The 24,329-nt window shown below is 40.7% G+C and overlaps 1 protein-coding gene across 2 annotated transcripts in view; it reads right to left on the reverse strand.

The window, feature by feature from the left end:
- Nucleotides 1–1,744: 1,744 nt before the first annotated feature.
- The window catches only part of LOC138195634 (kinase non-catalytic C-lobe domain-containing protein 1), a 46,066-nt gene continuing 23,481 nt past the window's right edge, over nt 1,745–24,329 (reverse strand). Inside the window, exons 12-31 of one of the 2 annotated variants that reach the window (XM_069145249.1) lie at nt 24,176–24,253; nt 23,923–23,998; nt 23,453–23,645; nt 21,622–22,340; nt 19,894–20,032; nt 17,406–17,665; nt 14,678–15,021; nt 13,648–13,741; nt 13,458–13,555; nt 13,176–13,360; nt 10,931–11,041; nt 10,661–10,808; nt 10,064–10,222; nt 9,555–9,761; nt 9,330–9,412; nt 8,511–8,664; nt 7,167–7,289; nt 6,721–6,780; nt 6,146–6,303; nt 1,745–4,161 (exon numbers count right to left, since the gene is read on the reverse strand). In XM_069145249.1, coding sequence (XP_069001350.1) covers nt 3,933–4,161; nt 6,146–6,303; nt 6,721–6,780; nt 7,167–7,289; nt 8,511–8,664; nt 9,330–9,412; nt 9,555–9,761; nt 10,064–10,222; nt 10,661–10,808; nt 10,931–11,041; nt 13,176–13,360; nt 13,458–13,555; nt 13,648–13,741; nt 14,678–15,021; nt 17,406–17,665; nt 19,894–20,032; nt 21,622–22,340; nt 23,453–23,645; nt 23,923–23,998; nt 24,176–24,253 — 3,618 coding nt within the window. In that variant the 3' untranslated portion in view covers nt 1,745–3,932. Of the gene's footprint in view, nt 4,162–6,145; nt 6,304–6,720; nt 6,781–7,166; nt 7,290–8,510; nt 8,665–9,329; nt 9,413–9,554; nt 9,762–10,063; nt 10,223–10,660; nt 10,809–10,930; nt 11,042–13,175; nt 13,361–13,457; nt 13,556–13,647; nt 13,742–14,677; nt 15,034–17,405; nt 17,666–19,893; nt 20,033–21,621; nt 22,341–23,452; nt 23,646–23,922; nt 23,999–24,175; nt 24,254–24,329 lie in introns of both variants that reach the window. The other variant, XM_069145248.1, reaches the window with a different exon arrangement.

Raw genomic sequence — 24,329 nt, forward strand, 5'->3', positions numbered from 1 at the left:
CATCCATCCATCCATCCATCCATCCATCCATCTATCTAACAGTGCTTATTAAAATGATTACTGTGTAAGTAAAATCTTAACCTGTAGTAAAGATGATAAAAGATAGATAAATGTAGTGGCCGATAAAGTAAAAATATTCCTTAATAAATGGAGCAAAATTAAGATCAAAATTGCATGAAATGGCAGCACTCAGGTCAGTAAAATTAGCCTCAGCTGATTAAACTCCATCATCACATTGACACATCATGACTTTTGCTACTTTTATGACACTTGCTTTGAACTAGATGAAACACATGATTACAATGGATTTTCAATCACTCTTCTGAACTAAATTCCACACAAGTGTGTTTATATTGTTTAAAGGACTGTGCTTGGTGCCTTTGATTCTAAATTGCCTGTAAATAATGGGTAGATGGGTTTTGGTGAAGTTTTGGGAAACTTCAAAACTGGAGTGGTTTTTGTTGTCGACACATAAAACGCATCTTCAAGTCAAAATTCTGAAAACATTCATTTGGATGATGTCAGGTGTATCGCCAGCTACACCTGGTGAACACTTGGTGAATCTTTAGTGAATGTTTAGAAAAATAGAAAATGTTGTGCATACAGTACACATTACAGGAAGATATTTAATATCACTGCAGACTCATCGTTTGACCAAACTTAACCCCTTTGAAAAACATGTGGTATCTAGTGTCTGTGCTAGTTTTTGTAGCATTTGAATGAGTATTTGTGGAGGATCAATGAAGTTATTTCTTTTCTGGTTGTTTTATTTCATTTTTGTGCCTGTTTGTATCAGAGAGCTAATGAGCTAACTGCTGACATGCTAACATCAACCACTAAGAAAAATCTCCCAAGCTGGTAAGCTATGTGCAAACCAGGTTCTCAACACACTTCCACTTACATCTGTGAAAACTGAAAAAAAAAAAAAAAAAAAAAAAAAAAAAAATTGGGGGGGGGGGGGGGGGTGTTCTTAAGTTCACATTTGTTTAAGTTGTTGATGTTTTATTGTGTTTAGGTGTTTGTACCATTTGTTTTTTTGATGTTAGAGCTTTTGTTTTGAATTTTTAGGTTGTCATTATTTATATTTGGTTTCCAGTTTGTGATTTCTTGTTGGTTGGGTATTTGTGCGCGCGCATTTTGTATATTCAGTTTGATTTTGAAGTCTCTCCTCCTATCTTCAGCGGGACTCCAACTCCTGCCCCAACGAAGTCATTTCTTCCTCTGAAGCATTTTCCTAAACTACTGGACTATCATCAGCGCTGAAACACGAGCAGTGGCAGAGAGAGTGGAACAGGAAACAGAGTTCACACAGTTGCATTGGAGGAGGTGGAGGCAGACGGAGGTTTGTTACTTGGTTAACATTTCAACTGGGGCGGACGCCACTAATTTCCATTTCCCATAGATAACGGACGGGTGAAGTGTGGGGAAACAGAAAATATTTCACTTCAGTACAAATTAAAGGAAGATATTGAACATCACTGTGGACTCAGCGCGATCCCAAACAGACCCCCTTTGAAAACATGTGGTATCTTTTAACACTACAGAAAACAGAGGAGATCAGAAAAAAAATGTAAGGCACAGAAAGCTGCTATAAAGTCATGAACGCCCTTGTAGGAGGGTCGACACCCAGGCTTCAGCTGCTCCACCAATCCCACGTCTCCCGGTTGCTTTAACAGGGCGCTAACCTGCCATGCAGCCATTCTATCACGGATATTGTCTGACAATAATACGCTTTGGCAAGACAGGGCTTATAAAATCTCATTTATTTGGCTAAATTAAGCAAATCCTCATAGCACGTCACATTCCATCTCCACAGCCAGTTTCACGGCAGAGGAGCAGGGAGGAGAGAGAGCGGGCGGGGAAATAGAAAAATAGACACTGACTGAACAGCATTCCTCAAAATAACATTGTGCACGCTGACATCTCATTATGCTCTATCATTTGCTAGGTAACGGTGAGGTTCACTCACAACAGCATAAGCTTGTCTTTTGCCCTTCGCCACAAAACAAATGATTATAAACCTAATTGTGACACATTGTGCTATTAAAATGGAATTAATATTAGACATCAATTTATCAATCCAGTCATATCATCCACATATTAACTCTTAATTGGTAAACAAATAGAAACTATGTGTTGTCTGTAAAACAAAATATACAGTATGACCAGTAAATGGTTCAGTCAATTGAAAACGTTCTGCATTATTTTTCTTAGATTTTTACAAGTCAAACACAGTTCAGGTACATAAAACTGATTTAATTTGAATGACTGACATGGCTGGATTTACCAATGAGGAGGCCGAGGAGGTGGGGTGGGGGGGTGGGTGGGGGGGATTTGCTGCCGAGCCCCTCTTTACCCTTTCTGTGAAATATAAACAGTATTCCTCTACTGGAATGATGCATGTTCCAGGTTTATTGTGTGGTGATGTGGTTAAAAAAGCTGCACCTTGTAAGTACTTTATCAGGTGAAATAATGAAGGCGTGTCCAACAATCTGTCCGTCACTCACATTTCACACAGTGATTGGCCAGCTGTGCAGAGGTGAGGGAGGAGCCACTGTTTGAACTTCTCCCTTGATCTTTTTTTAATTTTATTTCTGCCACTTTTGATGTGTTCCTACAGAGAACGCATGCACCTCTCTATATCCTTGTTTCCACCACAGGAACCTTTTCAGGTGACCAAGAACGTTTTGTGGTCCTTTAACCTTTATTTTCAATGAAGTAACTAAGATCTAAATGAAGTTCCTGCTCAGAGGGAAGTACTTTTTAAAGGTTCAGGAACTTTTGTGGTAAGTGCAACTTATAATGGAGCTGCAGAAGATATTTTATGAGCTACGATGAAGTCCAAGCTCTGTGGAGCAGTTCTGGCGAGGATGATATTTAGAGAAAATTGAGACACCAACAAAATGTACCAGAAAATTTGGTCTCAGTTTAACCATGTTGAAGCAGAGCTGGACGCTGGGGAACTTTTTGAGCTTATTGGCGAGAAATTTTCATTGCAAGGGCATTGGCACCGTCCTTGAATCCACTTGTTCAGTCATCCATGGCAGCCATGCTAGCTGCTCTACGAGGCTACGCTCAGACACAGCAGTGATTTGTGCCAAATGCTAATGTCAGCATGCTAACATGCTCACAACAACACTGCAAACATGTTGACGTTTTTTTTTTTTTTTTTTTTTTTTTTACCCACATTCACCATCTAAGTTTGAGTGTTTGCATGCTACAACTGAATAATTAGCACAAAACACAAACTTTTGAAGGAACTGGGTCGTAAACCAAAGTATTAATGAAATAAATCTCGTGACCTCATAATGGCACTGAATGAAAAGTTAACACAACACTGAAGTTGTGACAGTTAATACAGGCGGTGACAAGAGCATCTGCACTGAAGTTCATGACGTTACATGTAATACTCGCTGCTATATTTAACGGAAGACGATGCTCGTGGAAAAGTCCAGAGGATTACTAAATCATTCTTCAGGGAACATGAATATTTTCACAAAATAGCTTTCGCAATGAATTCTACCGCTATTTAGATACTGTTTAATGTCGAACATGTGATGCACTGTTTAGTCCAGATATAATTAAGCCTTAATTACAGGCTCGGTCACCTGTTAGCTTTCTCATTTTATGGGGAAAAAACATGTTAATCAAACAGATGTGGGATCAACAGCAGAGCGTCTTTATAAACGGCGTGAGTTATGAGTGAACTTTTTCAGGGAGTCAAAACTGATTTTACTAACGTAAGTTAAGGAGCATTTGACAAACACGACATCAGAGAAAGTTTTGTCGTCCATACGGCTCTGCTGCTGTGACAACAGAAGCGTCTGGAGGTTGTGGTTTGGGCACGCGGCCTCAGTCTGGGCTTCGACATGACGCGCTGACCCGGCGGTGCGTGTCTGACTCTGGGCTCAGAAACGGGGCTGAGGCCGCTCTCACAGGAAGGTGGCCTTCACCCTCCGCAGCGTGCTCTGGATCCTCCGCGTTTGTCGCTCGCTCGACTGCAGGAAGTTGGCATCGTTGTCGGAAGCCAAGAGGTGGATGTCAGAGGTGGCGAAGCGGGCGATGCGGCGGTGAAGGTAGGGCTGCAGCTCGCGGTCTGGGCTGTAACGGTACGCGGCCTCCTGGAAGGCGTAGACCTGACTCACCACCTTTGCTATGCTCCTGGAACCAACGGAGGATGGATGAGGACGGACAGAGCAGAGGCAACATGAGAAGAATGTACATCTAGACGCTTATTGCACTTGTTTTTCTTCTGAGCAGCATCGTCAGCCTCGTCTGTGACCTGATTTGGAGAGAGCCGGGATAACCCGGGGTCCGCGACAACCAGCTGTGTCTCCGCCTCTCGCTGAGAGATCTCCTGACCCCAACATCTGGCAACACCCAGTCACCTCTCAGCATCTGGCCTGAAACCTCTTTTCCAATCAAACCCCATCCCATAGGCGCCATCTGGCGCAGCACTGACACCTCCACCGACAACCCAAATCTAACAGCTGTGCTATTACCATGCAACCGCCACTTGTTGTGACCCCAGCATCTGGTCAGCCATATTGGAGGGAAGGAGAAGGACACAGGAAAATGCGTCCTCTTGGCGAGTTAGCTGTTAGTTTGTCGCAGACGGATACACGGGAGTGAGAGAATTTCCAGTTAATGACACTAACCGTTCCTATTTTGTGTCACTACAGGGACAGATACCAGGTAGATTAGCCTGGTCTCTGTCCACTACATGATTCTCAGCAACAAGGACGTGCTGTTAAACGTTCTACCCACACCAGAAGAGGCAATAATTCCTGTTGTGTGGGTAGATGTCTGCTACTTGTCACCACTTCAAACCTGCATTTTAGCAAATACTGAAGCAGTTTCATAACATACAGCGAGAAAAAAAAAGATTGTCTTTCCTGGCAGTTTTACAAACACATTTATTTACTATTTAGAGTTGTAGCAGTGCTATTTACAGGATCATTTAGTCACCAGTTAAAAGTTATGATGACTGGTCAAGTTCATATTTGTGTTTTTTTTTTTAACGCGTGTAGTATAAGAATAATGGAGCTTTTTAACTTGTTGATGAACACGTTTTTGAGATCTCGCCACAGTGTTTTTTGAGAAGACTTATTTTCATACAATACAAGGGTGGTAATGAAAAGCATCGAAAAGTGTTACTGTTGCATGCAAATAGTGTGACGCACAGCGATGTGCACAGAGCAGGAGGAAACAATAAATTTCATCAGTAAGTATTCCAAGTAACGTCGCGTGATCGTCATCAGCACCTGAGATACAGATGTTTTTGTGGCCTCTGGTTGGTGCGTATTTATGACAACACCATGAATGTGTCTGGTGACACTGCAAAAACGTCATACAAAATTGTACGTGTTTTTGCTCAATTTCAGGTTCAGGTGGTCACAAAAACATAACTCAGGTGCTGATGTTGACTGATATAATTTGGAGTACTTCTCATGAAGGTTATAGTTTCCCCTGCTCCCTGCTCATCACTGTGCTGCACTGTCTTTACGCACAAGAAAAGTCTCGGATTCATTCGATTGTTCGTTGTATAATTTCTGCATGAGGTTCTAGTAACTAAGGACTGAAGTTCCCTTCTACTCAACAATGTGTTTGGCTTATTATTACTTCACTTTAATGTTTGACCCTCACTGTGCAGAATGATGTATGTGCAGAGTTTGACACTAAAAGGCTCGTCTGTTGAGGGTGGAAAGTTTCTCTGCACTCACCCGCAAGCAGGGCCTGTGACATCACAGCTTGGAAACCAATCATGGTTCAGTATACGGCTTACACACGTGTGATATGGATACATGAGAATAGAGTTTACAGTGAAGTAGGAGACATCTTTTGTCCAGCAGTTAATTATTTGAAAAGAAAAATCTTTCCGTATTTATAGAATCTGAATTTTTCAATGAAGACAGAGCAGCACAGTTGAAGCACAGCACAGTTGAAATGATTCAACAAATGGCTCACTGCTGAATGTCGAGCTGACTAACTTTTAATCGCCACTTGTCAGAACCATACAGTCTCTGTGGTGGTGTCAGGCCCGGGAAATAAAGGTGTGATCCGAACATTGAGGGGTTTCAAGCTGTGAACTGATCAGGACTTTGACTTTTGTTTGCTGCCACCATCAACCGTAACCAATGCCTACCTGAGTTTGGTCCACTTGTAAGCTCCAGTAGTGAGTGTGAAGGCTCCGATCTCCAGCTGCTGAACGTGCATGGCCAGGATGTGTGCTGAAGGCAGGGTGGGCCTCTTCCTCGTGTGTTCTCCACCCATGAGACAAATGTCATCGCTCTTCAGAAAAACCTGAGGAGGGAGCAAATCATACACACAGGAATCAAATGAGTTCTTATTGGAACTTCTGTTCAGCCAAAGGTGCGTGACGGTGCGATAAGCATATCTGATGTAGTGGAGTATTATAACCGAAAGACAACACATTTAACCTTTTTTTAATTTCAAGCTGATAAAGTATACATTTTCTCTGATAGCTATTACAGGGAATAAGAAAGTTGGTAAGAGATGCATGCTGTTTGATGCATCGGGCTTCTTCTTTTGGGTAACTTTCAGAAGGAAAGCCAGCTGTAAACTCTCAGCGCACAGGCGCGCTGCTCGGAGCTGTTTTTCCATTGATTTGTTTGCCCTGCAGCCCAGTTTCACAATATGTGTCCATCCCAGCCTTCCGTTACAAACAGCATCCGCGTGCGCCTTCTCAAACAGTCCCACCTGCACGGCTCGCAGCTCCTCCAGGATCTCACACACCTTGGAGGCCAGATGTTTCCAAGCCTGCCGGCACAAGAGGAGATGGGTTTTATTCAGCATCACCGAAAATAAAGGGGAATTATGCAGTGGCTTCATTGCAACACCGGAGTCCATGAATATAACCTGCCTTCAGATGGAAATATGGAAATTTAGACTATTTTCTCAACACGGGTGTCTTCTAATCGTGATATTTTTTAATTACTCATTGTCGCAGGCCACATTTCCCCTCACCGCGCTCACACTTTCTCCCTCTCATTTGAATGCATTAATGTTAATTCCTCATTTGTGAAACTAATTAAACATCATCCGAACTCTATCACAGTTGGAGAAAACATTTAGCTCGAGGGCATCTGACTTATTACACAGACCTAGAATTTGTGCGCGGGGTATCTTATGACATGCAGACTTACCGGTAATTGCCTGACTATCACGTTCTCCACCCCTGCGAGGACCTGCATGGCTGTGGCAAAGTTTCTCGACTCGTAGCAGTGTTTTCCGATCCACAGAAACTTGGTCAGCAAAGCAACTTGTGTCTGCAAGAAAGTAGGAATGAAAAAGAAAAAAACGGAGAGAAAATGCTACATAAAGCAAAATGCAAATATCAAGTGGCTCCTCAGTGGTATGCCACAGCTGACTGCATAATGAAGCATGTATAGTATAGAAAAATACTATATGTAGCCTTAGTGCATTTACATTGTGTTCTACATTTCCATTTGTCATACACTTTTCTGAAAAAGCAGTGGAGCTGAAAATTGCAGGGGCCAAGATTGTGAACAGGTTCAAATGCCTTCAGATGTTTGTAACCGCTTCTGAGATGTTGGGTGGAAGCTGCAGTTGGAATCAGTTGAATTGTAATCCGGAAAGAATTTAGGTTGCATAATTCTAACTTTCAGCAATGGGATTGTCCGTTTGTGTGAAAGCACTGAAAGTAGAAGAACTGTCATGGGAAGAGTAAGAGGTGAAAGCGATTGAAAATGTCAGCTGAATTGTAAACGATGAAAGAAATTGAAAGTTTTCAAAGATAGTTCAAGTGCAGTATAGTTAGTTTCGATAGTTAAAATAGTTAAAGTGTCAATTTGAGCATTCTTCATGTCAGTATAGGAAAAATGTTTGCACCTGACAGATTATTGGTCAGCCAATTTTATTGGCCGATATTGGCGAATCACCATGTTGTGCAATACAACTTTTTTTTACAGAACATAATGCAGAAAAAGCCAGTTAGGGTGATTTAGAAATTGTTTTATTTTTGTTTTGTTTTTTATTTATAGTTACTTATAATGATCACATCCACTGTGAAGTTCACTGTTTCAATGCACTGATGTCATTTACAGTAAGACCATAAAGTTAACCCATAAAAAAATCCTGCCTCCATTACAAGTGTTTGATAGCCACATTTTAGTTGCTATATTGATATCATAAAGTTGTTTTTTACTTCTGAATATCGGTTACGATATCAGCCTCGAAAATCCAACGTCAGTCGGCTTTAAAAAACATCAATAATCTGAATGGATGCACAGATGTCCAAATGAGCTGAACATTTGATCAAGTGTGAATAACTACAATACTAATTACAATAATAACTTATTTTCTATTGACTTTCTCGGCTTCTTGTAAGACATAAATAAGAGCTGATAAAAACTTTTAATACAGAACTGTTTCAGGTTGCAGACCAGTGTGTCTTTCAACCATTCAACCATGAAAGCGAAGAAGAAACAACTGACCGTGTTGCTTTCACGAGTTATGTCTCCTCTCACCTTGACGGAGTCGCAGATGACTATTTCAGCAGAGATCCAGTTAGTGACACTGTCAGCATATGTGAGCAGCCGCTGAAGGCAGCTGTCTGATGGTGTCCCCTCATGTACAAGCACACTGCTGCCCTCTGCTGGTGGCATTTGCGGTGACACATTTCTGCGAGGCGAAAACAGAGGGGTCGGAAATTCTACGCAGGAAACTACAACTGGAATAATTAAAATAACTATTTAGATTGATAATAAGAATAACAAATATTTAATGGCTGCAGATGATCAAAAGTGCATATTGGGATATGTTCGTGTTTAGGTTTTGGGTCTGAGGGAGAATATGTGCCTATCTTCACAGGGGGGAATTACTTACCATCCTAAATTATAAAGTAATATTCATTAGAATTTATGAAAAGTCCTGTAAACTTTTTGAGAAAAAAAAATAGTCAATAGGACCTTGTATAATCTACAGGTAAGCATTAGTACAGAAAGGAGCTCAACAAGTATGTCAACAGCACTTGTACACAGGTTATGCTGTTTTAAAATTATGTGAATCATACAGTATACTATGGTCCTCACAGACATAACATCTAAACCAAACTGAACTGCTGTTGGTGATTTTAAATCAACATGTTAGACAGCGCTCTCCACCAACAATCATTTTTTAACACACAAATCAACTCTAACGTTCCACATCAAGGAGAACTGAAGCTACTTTGGAGGCTCATGGTGCAACACTGCCTTCCTAATGCAAGTTTTTAACTTTTGTTTTGTGACCCATGTCTCTCCTGTAAATATAGAAGACATTCCTTAAAGCTGGAGCTTGATACTCACTTGTTCGGGGTCGAGACCTTGTCCCTGACTCCTTGTATTCTAGAGTTGAGGAAATGAACCGGATGGCATCCTTGGAATATTTCCTGCATCCCAAAGAGTTCAAGTTAAATCACGAGTTGACAAACCTGTGCTTTGCTGTGTACTAATAGAGACATGTCACCCTCTAGTGGTTTAAAAAGATAACAACACTTGGTGGTGTATCGACGACATAAAGGATGAGCGTACCTGCTGCAGGAGAGTGAGCTGCTGGGCTGTGTGCTGTGCGCTGTATTCATTCTGGCTGAAGGGGAGTCGCTCTTCACCGCGCAGGCCAACGTTGGAGAGGTCATCTATCAGGGAGCCGTAGCACGGCACAGGCAGGGCCGCAGCGATGGAGTAAGTCATGTCTTTAGGCAGAGACGCGGAGGGCTCCACCACTCGAGAGATCTTCCACTGAAAAGTTCAGAGACAGATTGAAAGGAAATAGGTTTTAAATTATGTAAACAACACACTGATTCTAGGACAGTATAGACGGCTGGGAGAGTAGTATGTATTTAATAAGCACTCTTGTTCAACAACAGTAAGACAGTACAGTAAACCTCCGTGAATAAGAACATGACAGATTCCCTCAAATTCCCCTTAGAGGATGTCACATCATGTCAGATAAGAATTGCATACATAAAGTGGTAAATCATAAGTGACATACACAAAGTCAAGATTAACTTGGTCTTATATGCAATAAAACAAATTCTGACCTTCCTGCTAAGATCCTCAGTAGACAAATGCAAACACATGGACTCATCATCCTCATCAAAGCTGATCAGACTTCCTCTCACTTGACTTGTAGAAGTCAAACTTTGAGTGCTGTGGAGAACAGCAAGAAGAGACTCGCCTTGGCTGTCGACAGGAATCACCTGTGGGAAAATAAAATGACATTTCTCGTATTCAGTGTTCCTTTTATTAAAAGTAATTAAAAAGAGTCTTGAAAAAAATCAAGTGGTGGAACCGGTTTAAGACATCGTGGTTCCCAAATTGGTGTAGCCTCAGAAGAACCCACATTTTTCACTAGGCATCAAGTCACGACCCAAAGTTTTGAAGTTTTTCAGCCATTCAAATTTATATAAAAATAAATAAATTCGAGTAATAAACAATGCTTTCATTTATGGTTACAAACATGAAATAAACAACAAAAAAAAGTTTGAGTGTGACCCGGGTTAAAAACCCAGTGCGTTCAGTGAAGTCTGTGTCTGCTTGTGGTCACCCAATAAATGGTGTCTGAGTTTGTTGCGTATAGGAACTGAAACTTCAGAGAAGTGTGAATTACAAAGCAACATGTATTTGTGTGTGGCTACCTCAGTATTCAGGAAGTTCTCTAACATGTTCACGAGGCTGGACTTTGGTGTGAAGTCCACGGCTTTACAGTCTGTAATCCAGAGATGCAGGACGTCCAAGCTGCGATGGAAGATCCTCTCACTGTCTGCCGACATATCTGGACCTTCCCTGGCATGGAGAACAAACATAATCAACATAAACCCGTGTGCAAAATGTTGAGGATGGAGATGTTGGACTGCTTACTGCTCCGCACTAAGCTGTGTTGTCATGAGCTACTGGACAAACAGTACCTTGCAGCACTGATGAATTTATCCATTATGAACTGTAGTAGCTGCTCAGGAGTGCAGAAGAAGCGATAAGTATACAGGAACTGCTGGATGTAGCCCTCCACGGCAGCGTTTCTGTGATGGAAAGGATCATAGTGACACCAAACAAAGTTCAGAAACTAACATGGAAACACATGATCACCAGAGAATCATCTTTTCTGACCAGCTCTTTTTTCTATTCACGGTGGCAAAAGTGTCAACTCTTCCTGGGGGACCCTTCGAGCACCTTCAAACCATGACGAAGACATAGTCCCTCCAAGTGTCTCAGCTGCGCACAAAACTTCTTAAAACAGAATGTTCCAGCGGGGGATCCTGGACAAGGTGCCCTGAATTACTTTAATAGCTCCTTTCAGTGTGAGGGAGCAGATTCTACAAAATCATTGTCAGTGGTGGTGGGTCTCATGTGAGCTCCAAGACAAACAGGAGTTCATAAAGATGCTCTGTGTATAATTGAATCAGCAGCTCGACTAAAACTCTACTACGATTATTAACCTGTTACATTAGACAATGTTTGAGGGCAGGAACTGAGAACAGGCCTTATCAATGCCTTCAGGAAGAAAAAACAGCTTCAGCTCAAGGCAATGGAAACTGAACATATTATAGATAGTGACCTCATTTCTCCAGTTGTTGATGCCAGCGTTTCCCGTAGCAACAGATACAAACTACACACAGAAATGCCAGACCTTAGAGCGGCACTGATAAACTTTTTACTGATTAATTTTGAATTAGGGATGATAATATGGTGCTACTGATGTGTAAACAAATTACATAATGTGTAGCCATAAACAACAACATGATTAGTCTGAAAAGAGAATGGGTGAGCAAGAGTAATAAATATAAAAGGTGAATGTGCATAGCATTGAATATGAACACAGCAAATGACAACATATTTACTGTATGTGCATTATTTAGAATCTCAACCACTTTAAATGTGAGTATTTTGCTCCACTGAAATGCACAAAAAAATATAGAATCATCTCAAGTTTATCTTTTAACAGTTCATGAACAAAATTAAGAGTCTAAAGTACGGCATGCAACACTGTGAGGCTGTACTTAAGCATAGCCTAATGCGTTTTGAACTGAATGCTAACAAAGACGATGCCAACTTACTAATGTCCAGCAGGTATAAATCCTACCACGTTCCCCATCTTAGCTTAGTGTGTTAGCATGCTTATATTCTATAATTAGCATTAAGCCCAAAGGTACTGGACAAACTCAAATGTTGGTCTGCTGGTGACGCAACATGAAAAGTACAACGTAATAAAAACACCACAGTCAGTTTGATTCATGCTCTGTGGACGAACTATTTGGTCGATTTCCAAAATATTGCTGTGAAACAAGGTGTGATAAAAGTCCTTATTTTAGGAAACGTATTTTAATGGTAAAAAAAAAAGTAGCATTAAGGCTGTGGCTCAATGTGTGTACTTCTGTTCATACACTTCGTATTTCACATTGCACGGTGTATGAATTTGAACAGGGTAGTGTTTTCTCAAATCAGATATGGTTGTTGTGCTCTCACTGGACATGATGGCTGTAACATGTAAAAGCATCACCCGCCAACATATCTGTTGCCTTTTTTTTTGTTGGTAATTTGACTTAAATATGATTGTGCTTGCATGCTCCCCGTTTCACACACAATAAAAATACTGGTGGCGTCTACCTGACAGCAGTATGGTGGTACGTAGTGAAAAATAGACAATTGTAAAGTGCGGTGTTCGCTGCAACAGCTGCAGTTTTCTGCTCGCCATTCTCAGCAGATTTAAAATAGGTCGGTGATCCTTCCCCTTCCGCTACAGAGCCAAGATGGCGACCATTGAGGGTGAAAAGTCTCCAGCGTTTCATACTCATTTTTTTTTTTTTTAGCCGTTATGAGTACACCGTCCAGGAGATCATCGTGCACTTACCATACTTATCAGTGTGAATGCACTTAAGCACTCAAAATAGCAAGAATAAGTATGCAAATGAAGACACAGCCAAAGTTTTCCTTCAGCTTCCTGCTGTAATTTGGTAATTTTCTGCCCCACTTCTTATGAAATTCTTTTGTTGGACACACAAAATCTGCAGGGAGGGTAAACAATTGAGCACTCGAATCACAAGGACTGCCCAACACTTTGGAAAATGATCAAAAATACATACAACCTCCTGGCTTGACAAAAAAACAAAAGACAATGGGTAGCACATTTCACATTTCAACCCTCCTCGATAATACCTGGCGTAGAGGTAAGCCATGAGGCCCAGCGGAGACCCAGCCTGCAGACTGGTCTTCCCTTTGCTCGTCCCAAAGCTCAGAACAGAAGTGTCCTCAGAGGATTGAATGTCCAAAGAGTCGGGTCCACAGACAGCCAAAGAGGGCAGTAATGAGACCTCCAAACCCCACTGGTCCACACTCAGAATCTGCAAAAATAAAAGGATTCATATCAAAGATTTTTTTGGAATCCAGATTGTTGGGGAATGCATGAGACACAGCGGTAGAGTGGAGAACTCTCAGTACCTCAAGGTATTTCTTCACACAATCCAAGAAGACCACCTTAGATCGGAGCTCTTCCAGCTGGGACTTCAGTTTGGAGAGCATCAGCTTGCTCTCAGAACCTTTGGCATACAGTACAATGTTTTATAGGTCATTCTGGACATAATCAAAATAATTTTCATACTCTAGCAGTGTCTTAAAATGAGCATCCGACCTTTGTTTTTTCTCTCCTGTTGAATCAACTTTTGGTAGAAATTTCTTGTTTTCTTTAGATTCCTCGTTTCAATTATCAGCTGCTGCTGCAGTTCCTGTTCAAAGGAAATCACACAGAATCATACAAAGGCCTTAAAATTGCACCACATGCCTTTCACTGAATGAAGCCGTCGGGTGTTCCCAGCGTGTATGGGGCAGCGGTTTTTGTTTTTTTCCACCCCTTTCTTCACCGTGGAAACCGAAGGCAACAGCTTTTTTGAAGTGATGTGAGTGAGAAGTTGCAGCAGCGTGCCTCTTAAGGTGTGTTATTAGCTCTACCACAAACCCTCTGAAGCAGCAGTGGTGCCATCAAAGTGTGCAAACACAAAGGCTGCTCATTAATATTCTTTTGCAAATGATAATAACTTCCTCCGCCGAGGGCTAAGTTCAACATATTAATATTCAGATCCAGTTTGGAGAGAATAATATGCCAATTATCTTAAAGTCCCCCCACATGTTCTTGTCCTATTTACCCCACAGCCTGACCGGGCCCCCACTTCATTACAGAAAGGAAAATAATTCCTGCACTTCATCAAAAAACCTGACCAGGTGAAGGGCTGAATGAAAGGAGGAAGTGAAACTGCATTCGAGCACTTGGATTAAACAGATGAGCATTTTCAATCAACAGTTCATAAATATAAAGCAATGGAATAAAAGTCATTTTAATAATAACTTTAGAGGATATTTTGATGGGAATATACCAGGAGTGTTTCCCATCTTTCTGCTGGGGGCACATGAATATAAACCTGCTCTGTATTTATTTATAAAACGCATGAACTCAGTGACAGAATATTTGCTTTTATATTATTTCAACAATGAAATAATAACATAAAATGTATTAAATACAAAAGAAACATACTTTATGATATATATTTCCTCCAGTGAGTGGTATAGAACCTGATGAATAAATCATGCAGTCTGCTGTTTGTTCAGACACAAAGACTTAAGGTCAAAGATGACTCACTGACAGCCGCCTTCACAGGTTTACCCACCTGTGCTTTCACGTCCAGACATGGCGATCCTGCGTGCTGCCCCAGAGTCACCGCGTACTGGATCACCTCTGGACCAAAACAATCTTCTCCAAAGAAGGCCAGGGCCCAGGCCGGGCTGAAGCCGAGGCCCGGAACCTCTGCTCTGCTCCCTTGGGAGAGGAATCGATCGGACGCCACAGAGTCGCTGTCCTCCATGTCCTCCGAGCAGTCCGGGCTCATCTGCTCGTCGTGAGCTCCCGTCAGCCCTTTCTCTCCGCCCGACAGAAACTCAGCTTCAGAGGGGCTTTCATCGCTGCCCCCCGCTGAATGATCGCCTCCCTCCATGACCCCCGAGTCCGAACTGCCTGCGTTCACACCTCGAATGGTAAACAGAGGCGGCGGAGAAGGAGTAGGGGAGCAGAGAGGAGAAGGAGAAAGGGATTGAATCACGTGGAGAGCGAAAAGACAAACTGGATTCGTGACGAAAACACAGCGAGAGAGAGAGAGAGACCCAAGGGTGGCAGGGAGGGTGTTTGTTGCTAACCCTGTCATGGTTGCACAAAGCATTCCCTGTTTAACAGATGAGCTTAGAGGCAAATTTAAGATCAAGTTCCATCCCTATCTTTTCATCTCAAGTATCTTGTAAGAGCCTGTTTGTAATCAAGACCCCATGTTTAGGACATTTTAGTCGCACAACAAATGCAGCTGCAAGTGTGTTTGTCTGTGTGTGTCTGTGTGTGTCTGTGTGTGTGTGAATGTCACTGACCAAGACTGAGGTTCAGAGGAGAAAAAAAATTCTTTGGACTTTGCTAGCAAGCCTTGGACCCTTCTGAATGTGCTGAAAACTTAAGAACAGCAGGCAACAGCCAGTCACGGCCCTCGTGACTTCAGTCAGCAGCCAAATAAGGAGAAATACATCAAAACGTCACAGAAGTTGGAGTCTGAGACCAGTATTTTGTCAAATACAAATCCTCCAGAATCCATTATTTTATCCATGGGTCAATTTAGGTAGTTTACTTAAAGTAGGAGACAAAAAAGGAACAAAATATGTCATTTATAAAACTGTATCAACTGCAGCAGTGGTTCTTGTGCTAAATTACATATTTGACTTATATATACTTCGCTTAAGAATTTCCATTTCACCGTTCAATGAATAAATATTGTACTTTTCAGTGCACTAACAAGTACACTATTTCCTCAAGTACCGAGCAGCTGCAGCAGTGTCTCTTAATCCCTCGTGTGGGAATGTCACCTGTGATATTGTTGAGAGCGAATTTGTAAAAAGATCTCCTAAGTAATTGCATTGCTCCCACCTTGTTCCTTATGAGTAATGGTACTAAACTCAATGAACTTAAATGTGTCTCCAAGGAAATTATGGTTGGTTTCATCCACTGCATATATGCTGATAACAACTAGAAGATAACCTCCGCATTTTCTGCGTGGTGCATATATGGAACTCGACCGATTTAATGAGCTGATATTGGCCTGTCACAGATATATTGGTATTGGCGTATATGTTGGCTGATGCGAAAACTTTATTTTACAGAACATTATAAAAAAGAATGCTGGGATAATCCAAATTTGTTTCTGTGTTTTGTTTAAATTCAGTTATTAAAATTAATTAAATTCCCAGTTAAGTTCACTATTTTAATACAGTGATAAAAATGATCATTAAACTGTTACAATATTCTGCATCATGACATATTTTTGTCACACGTTTTTGATCACATTTCTTCTCAAAAATCAGGCATCAGTCGGGCAGATACAGTAAATTGAAAATGGAGTCTGACTCTGTGGGCTCAAACAGAGGGTGCTGGGGGCTTGGAGGGAGAACTTGTAACAAGTCTGGTAATTATGCTGCACATGTTAAGATTAGTGAAAATGTTACATACAACCACCTTGAGTTTGGCCAGAGAGGCGGATGGACGGGTGGGGGAGGAGTGTTTGTTTCTTCTGAAATACATTCCAACACTACATAATTCAAGCTGAATGAAGATGAATGTTGATTCATTTCAATTGTTATGTAGATGTTCTCTTTACTGACTGTATGTTTTTTTTTAAAGTTATTTTACTTCTAAAGCTTTTACATACAAAAATATAAAGTAAAAAGAAAATCTATACAGAATGAATAGTTACATTTAGCTGCACATTGACCAACTACAGCAGTAAATGCTACTTAGACAATAATATGTCTGTAAAAATACAGTAAAACTATTAATATGTAATGATAGAACACTCACTGGGAATATTGCTTCTGAATTTGGAGTACTTTTATTGTCAGAAAATGTTTCTATAAATACCAATTTTATAGTTTTACTTAAGAGATAATTTGAGGGAAGGACTTTTAAAGGATTTTATGCCCTAACATCATCTTTCAGTTTATTAAATATTAGCATTCAACAAACTAAAACAAATCACCAAGATCAGAGGTTTTGTATCTAAAATGAAGCTTTAGTCTACACTGCTGCTACACTGGAGAAAGATTATAAGAAAGAAATGAACAATCCAATGAGATAATCATCAGAGTCTAATCATAACAGATCTGCGTATTGTATAAACTGGGGAATTGATTCAAAAGTGAACTGGCTGTCAATCAATCAATCAAATTATTTGTACAGGACCTTTCCGACAGATCAAATGTAAATCAAAGTGCTTTACAATCGATTTCTGATTAATTGACAGAACCAGCCATACACATGTATTTCCCTCGTGACCAAAACAAGAAGTGAGCCTGCAGTCAGTCTCCCACCTTCACTGATAGAGTGCTTCCTTTGCTCTGATCTCAATTCAACATCCTCAAGCCCGGTTCCATTATCCCCATGATGGCACCGGGCCTCGGTTCCTTCCCAAGAATCCACAGCAACAGGACCGGACGTGTGAAGGTTTCCATTCAGATCAAGACAGCCGTGCAGGCAGACTTCCCTCTTCCCTCTCCAGGCAGTGGCTATCGAGGGCGGGGTGAGAGCTGCCCTTTCTACAGCCTTTGATGGAGGCTGCTCATTAGAGCCGCTGCATGGGGCACATTAGGAGAGAGAAAAACACACAGAGGGTTCAAAGCTGGTTACAGTTAGCACTATTTAAAAGGATATGGCTAATAATAGACGTGCAAGTATGTAAGAAACAGACAATTTGGAGAAAACACACATGGTGAGGGTTAAATAATAATAATAATAAAGTAACTACCTAACCTAAACAAAACAGTCAAGAACACAAAACAGATGTGAAAGGATCAATATTTTACAGGAGATTTACTGATTTAAATGTGAGAAACACAACATATAAGACAAACAAGACATCCACCAAAACTCCTTTCAAACATCTTGCAGCTTATCACTCACACCATGCACTTGCAAAAATTCAATCCATAAATGTATTTTCCCGAGAGTGAACCATGTCTCACTAAAGTCCCTCCTCGATTCCTTCAGAGGAACTGGAACACTTGTGAAAATAACCCTCCACAGCTGAGCCCTGAGCCAGAGCAAAAAGCATGTCTATCTCCCTGCAAAGCAGTGAAGTCTCCCCACCACAGCAGATTAAAGGCTCTCTCAACATATCGCCCTGAGCGCAAGATCATGGCAACGGCTGGATACAAAGACATCCAGGAGACATGACAGGCTCCTCTCTCCGCTCGTCTCTGGCTCGCACATAATTATATGCACGTGTTCATTCATAAACTCCCCTCCTCCCTCTCAACCCCAACTCCTCAGGGCTAATTGTGAACACACACCTGTAACAATGCAGAAGGGGCTTTAAATGTGTCTCCAGTGTCACCAGATCTGCAAAGCTGTTACTATAGTAACCATTTACTGCTGGCTAAAGTTCAGGTGTATATTGTATTAACGCTAATTTGAATGCTGGGTGTGGGTGTGCACATGCATATGTAAATGTGCAGAGGAGAAGAGGCCATGTTCATTGAGGACTGGATCCTTGTCTTCGGAGCGACATCAGAATGAATTACAAATCTGAACACGTGCACTCAGATTTGCTGTTAACAAGAGTAATTATTCTGACACTACAAATAATCTCTTTAGCTCATAATGGAGGCTAATTATGCTGATGTGAATAATTAGACAACGTTTCGATAAATAAAAAAAAAAAAAAAGACCCTTATTTAAAAATTTTAAACTGATGCACTCAAAAGAAATTAAGAATCTGGAAAGTTGATGATTCAGATGAAAACATGCAACTTTATGTATGTTGTGTGCCACGTGTTTATTCTGGAACTACAGCAAAAATGTTGTAAGGAAGCCTGTCACTACTTAAAGTTTCTCACTGGACAACACAGCAGTTACTGAGAGAGAAGCTGTGATCTGACTGAGGTTTTGTATTTGATGTTTGAAAATATGGCATCATTATTTTTGAAAAGACTGCGCTGGCACTTTCAGTTGCATGTAATCCCATTATTACACAGAATTGCTCTTCTGGTTTGTTTTCATTTGAATCTGAAAAAAATATAAATGTGGGCAGCAATTAAAAGTCTGAATCTGGTCTTAATATCAGGTGCTACTTGTTGCTTTCTGAAACTCTGAACACACGGACATGAAATCAATTAGGATTGTAACAATCCTTTTCCAGTTGATTTACTGATTATTGTTCCAATTTTTTGGGCAATGAGCCGAATGTCCAAACAGCAAAACATGTTCATCATAGCTTCCCAAAGGCCACGATTCAAAACTAAAATATATTCAATTCAAAATGAAATATATAACACATTAACGACAATAAATATTGGCTAACAGTGGAGGCAGCAGATTATAAGCATGGGGCCAAAAATTCATTTTATTATTTAACTATATTCCAGCTCATTTAATAGTATATAAATGAATGCATGAGGTAAATGTGAGTTAACAGGCATTAATGATATTCACATGACCTCATGGTGACGTGATGATTTTCTTAATGAATTGCCGTTATGTTGCATTAATTAAAGCGAAAAACCACAGATTTACCCATTAGTTATGCATTACTTCAACATGTTTGCACTTATTACAACGTGTTTTTTGATTTATGCCCCATTTCATCAGTACACACAGTTCATGGCAGACTTAGATATTGAACACTGTTTTCTTTCCAGAGTAAACAGAACTGAAGAGAAGCAGTGAGACCAATGCAAACAAGCTGGTGGTGCCACCGGCTACACTCACACTCAGTTTTCCAAATTTGGAGAGAAATCATTGTTTTCTGGACTGTCACTGTTTGTTTAGAGAGAAAGACAGACAATAAAAAGTTGTGCTCACAGTGTGGATGGGCTGTAGTTTACCAGGCAATGCAAAATACCCAGTAAGTCGTCCTCCCAGTACAGATCACTGAACCTCTCCTTCACCACACTGGCGAACACGTGGTACTGCAGGTCCTTCAAAGAGAAGATGTACTCCCCTCGGAAAACAAAAAAAAGAGGTGATTTTCAAACAAGTGTGTCTGAACAGCTCAAGACGGGAGGATGGAGAGACTGTTGTTTCATTCAAAAATCACTGGTCTAAATGTGGTAAATGGTTTTAAAGAGGAGAACTGAATGTTGGGGAGCCAATTTGTGTAATGGAAATGAGAGCCAAACCAACACAATACCAGGAATTTATCTTAATTTTAGAGGAAGTATAGAACAAATGGATTTGTTACATATTTGCCGAGTGCATGAAGGTGCATTGTATTGATTGATAAACATGAATGAAGCGTAACTTGACTGCTAATCACATAATATCCTTTTCATCACAAAATATCCTAAATATGTACGGTGACTATATTATATAGTCATTATACACATATAGGTGTACATGTAGAGTACATATAATGCAGTGGTTCCCAACCTTTTCAGTAAAATTCCACCTCAGCACTTCACAGATGAACTCAATTACCATTTTGACACCACCAATCATGCTCCAAATATGTTTTTAAATTGGTTTTAAATTGGATGTTGTTCACCTTTTAATTATGTCAAGGTACAAGTATAATATGGTGCAATATTATTTAGACCTACGTGCCAGCAACAGCCACAGCTGGAGGCATTATTGTATGTTTTCAGGTCCATTCCATTCTTGTAATCGTAATATCTGGGAATTTCTTTAAATTTGGTGCAAACATGAACAGATAGGATTTTGGTGGTGAAAGGTCAATGTTTGTGGCCATAACTCAAGAATTCCCATGCTAATTATGTGACAAAATTTCACACAAATATCTGATCTGTCCATTCTTTTCATTATTCAACTACATAACTCTGGAACAGAAGGAGAGATTGCGATCATATTTCACATTGAATACTGAATTAATGACACTAATTTTAAATCTTCTGTGCTGTCAAGTTAAAGATTTGTCTACTGTGCAGGGCTACAACTTAGTATTCTATCAGAATCAGCCAAATGATTTTGCTAAATTCTTGAAAGTCTTCACTACATTTATTATGAGTCTGGGTTGACATGAATACAAACCTGAGTGGCTGGTGGAGGCAGACAATCTTGCAGCGTCTAATTCAGGTTTTTCCATTTAATAGAACTGCCATTGTTAGAGTCATGTTTACGTTCATACTTCAAACCCATAACTTAAAAGTTTATTCCATTACTTTTACTTCTTCAACTGTTTATCCTTTACTTTAGTAAACTATTTCAACCTTTCCTCAGTTACTGTAGCTACTTTGTCAAACTATTTGAACTGCTTAGCAACTGCTATTTAAATAACATCGAACAACTTGCTTTTTCACAAACAGATTGCAACATGTGATTTTCAAGTGTTTTAGCTGCCTCAATATATATATACACGTTTGTTTTTTGTTTTTTTTCTAATTAAATCCCTTTTACCTTTTCCAATTAGTTTGGCTCCTCCACAATCTTCCCCTTTAAATACCCCTGTTTGGGATCACTGCGTGTATCACTACAGCAGTTTATTTTCCAACTCTTTCATTGCTGTGTAAAATGGATCAATTATCAAATGATATCAGACTTCTCTAAATATAAGACTTATCTTAAGATACATACCCATTGCAATGTCCTCGTGGCCATTGTCCAAATAGCCATCAAGTGAGAACTCTCCCTTGAGCAGATCAATCACCTCCTGCAGAGCAGGGTGGACTTTGGGGGAGATGGAGTCTGATGGAGTCTGGTTCTCACCCTGTGTTCTTGGACTTGTTTGTCCATTGTACGTTCTGGGCACGGTGTTCTCCAAGGGGCTGTCAGTAATGATTGAGCTACCACTGTTATAAGATGACGGTGGGCCATATTCCTCGGGTCCAGGCCTCACAGGCACATTCAGACAGTCAATAAACGGACCTTTAGTGCTCTCTGGAAGTGTGATCAGTCCCTGCAAAGGCTGTGGGACCAGAGAGAGATTTATATCGAATCCAAAGAGAGACTCAGGGGCCCTGACCTGCACAGGCACTAAAGAAAGATGGCCGGTTGCGGGGTCCTGCTGAAAGAGGTAATTGTTGAAAACACCAAAGCCATTGAGGTTAGTAGATCCCGGCAGAGGAAGAGAGACTTCAAGACCGGAAATATCAGGCAGAGTCGATGGAGAGTCGACCAGCATCTTGTTGCTGGAAGTTGTAGAGGATGTTGTTGTGACTGTTTGACTGTCAGTCAACTCTTGTGTATGCAGACTGGGTTCAGTAGTTGTAGGACGTGGGTACTCCAAAGGTGGGGTGAAATCGAGGCCTGTTTCCACGATATCATCACTGCTTTTTGTGAGTCCATCCACTGTCCTGCAAAATAAAGAATACCTCAAAGCTGTAAAGCATTTTGTTTGGGACTTAGTTTTACTGACTTTTCTTATTTTATTTCATGTATTTTTTAAAAAAATTTTTTTTTTAAGTATTTTAAATTGTTTATGTGTTGTTAATAGAACATATTCAGCATTTATGGAGATTCGCATATATATTATATACCAACTTTTATCAACAGGATAAGTGAATTGATACCACTTTTACAAATGTCTGTGAAATATGCTAACGTAAGCATAGCATAGCTTAAAGGCTGGAGGCAGAGAATAAAGGTAGCCTCCCTCTTTTCAAAGGAAACTAAATAACTGGACTACTAGCCCCTCTGCAGTTTCCTAATCAGCACAGCATACCTTCTTTGTTTAATTCATACAGTAGCAAAAGTGTGTTTTAAGGTGGTTATGCGCTGCACTATTTTGTGGCCGGGCACAGTAACCTCTTGTCATTAAAACATACCAGGCAACCAGAGGAGACTTCAGGAAGTCACTGCTTCAGGACCAGAGCTGGTTTGTCAGGCGAGCCGCTGGTGCCCACACTTTTGGAAGATCATGTGACGCACACTGGTCCAGAAAAATATTTTCATCGTAAAATGATTACCTTTTTCTGACTGTCACAAACACACCAAAGTATTATTAGACCCTGGTGCATTCAGTGCCCTGTGTTGCACGCACAGTGACAGAGGGATTGTGACCATGTTCTCTGGCCAATCAGTGGTCTGTAGCTTTTATGTCAGCTTTTAGTATCAGCTCAGCTCACTTGGAACTTTGACTGCGACGATACCAAAATAAGTACAAGGTACCAGGTACTATCCACAACTTGTTCCCACGGGAAAACCAAAACAAATCAGCTCGAGAGGTATTGGCAGGTGGAAATTGTTACCTTCGGAAAAACCCAGGCCATCTGTTTCCCTCTATGCTAACCATCCTGTCATCTAACTCTCAGCAAGAAAGAAAATGGTGCATTTCCCAAAATATTGCATCATCCCTTTAGATGTTATGAAGTTACTCTTACTTTGAAAGTTTATTTTACAAACAGGCTTTTTAAAGCTGTCATTTATACAATGTATGATGATAATATTATTTTCCTGAACATAGTACCCTTCAAAGGCATCTCCCAGGTGTTGACTCTCCTCCTCTAAGTCCTCTTCATTGGTCAGGATGATGGGGGTGAAGTGTGTGGCGGTGGAAGTGAAGGCCTCTGGGAGCTGGAGTTCCCTGCTGACTGGATAGCTGTAGGGAACAGGGCCAGGCACAGGAGCCAGTCGGCTCTCAGTGGCCGTGGGCACAAAGCCTACACACGGTTACAACAATGCCAGATACAATATCAGTGATATTGTCTCATGCAATGCACATCGGTGAAATACACAAATGTGTACAATATTACAAAGATCTTCTTCAGCCATGAATGTTAGACGTAAAAGAGGTGACACTTTCAAGATAAAGACACATTGGCATCTTCATAGTATGCCTTTATAATATATGGTGCATTTAGTGTATAAAATGTTGCACATTTCAAAATAAAATATATTGCATGAGGGTCATCCGTACTTAAAGTAAAGCTGTCCTACCACTGTTGTTTTGTGGAGACTCTTCATTAGTTTCAGAGGCATTCAAATCTTCTGCATCACTGGATCTTGCGACAGGCTGAAAGAAAATACAGGCGATTTATAACAACCGAGAAAGATCCTGTTTCTCAAAGAGAGAAAACATAAAAGGCATTAAGAGCTTGACACAGAAACGAACCGTCTCTAAAACCTAAAAATTATACCATAAACAAACAGATGCAGATACAACTGTGTAAATCTGTGGTGGAAAGTTTACCGGGTGAACTCTGCTGATGAGGTTGTTCCAGATCGTCTCTGCATTTGTCCCCTGGCGTGACAAGTAGTCACGACAGCTCTGGAACAGATCCACATGAAAACAAGTGTGATAGCAATAGAGGACACTTCATCCAAAAACAGCGATAATCTCAGAA

The sequence above is a fragment of the Embiotoca jacksoni genome, unplaced genomic scaffold, assembly GCF_022577435.1.
Source record: "Embiotoca jacksoni isolate LCO1_2020_lvr unplaced genomic scaffold, fEmbJac1.0.p SCAF_12, whole genome shotgun sequence".
Taxonomy (NCBI): Eukaryota; Metazoa; Chordata; class Actinopteri; family Embiotocidae; genus Embiotoca; species Embiotoca jacksoni.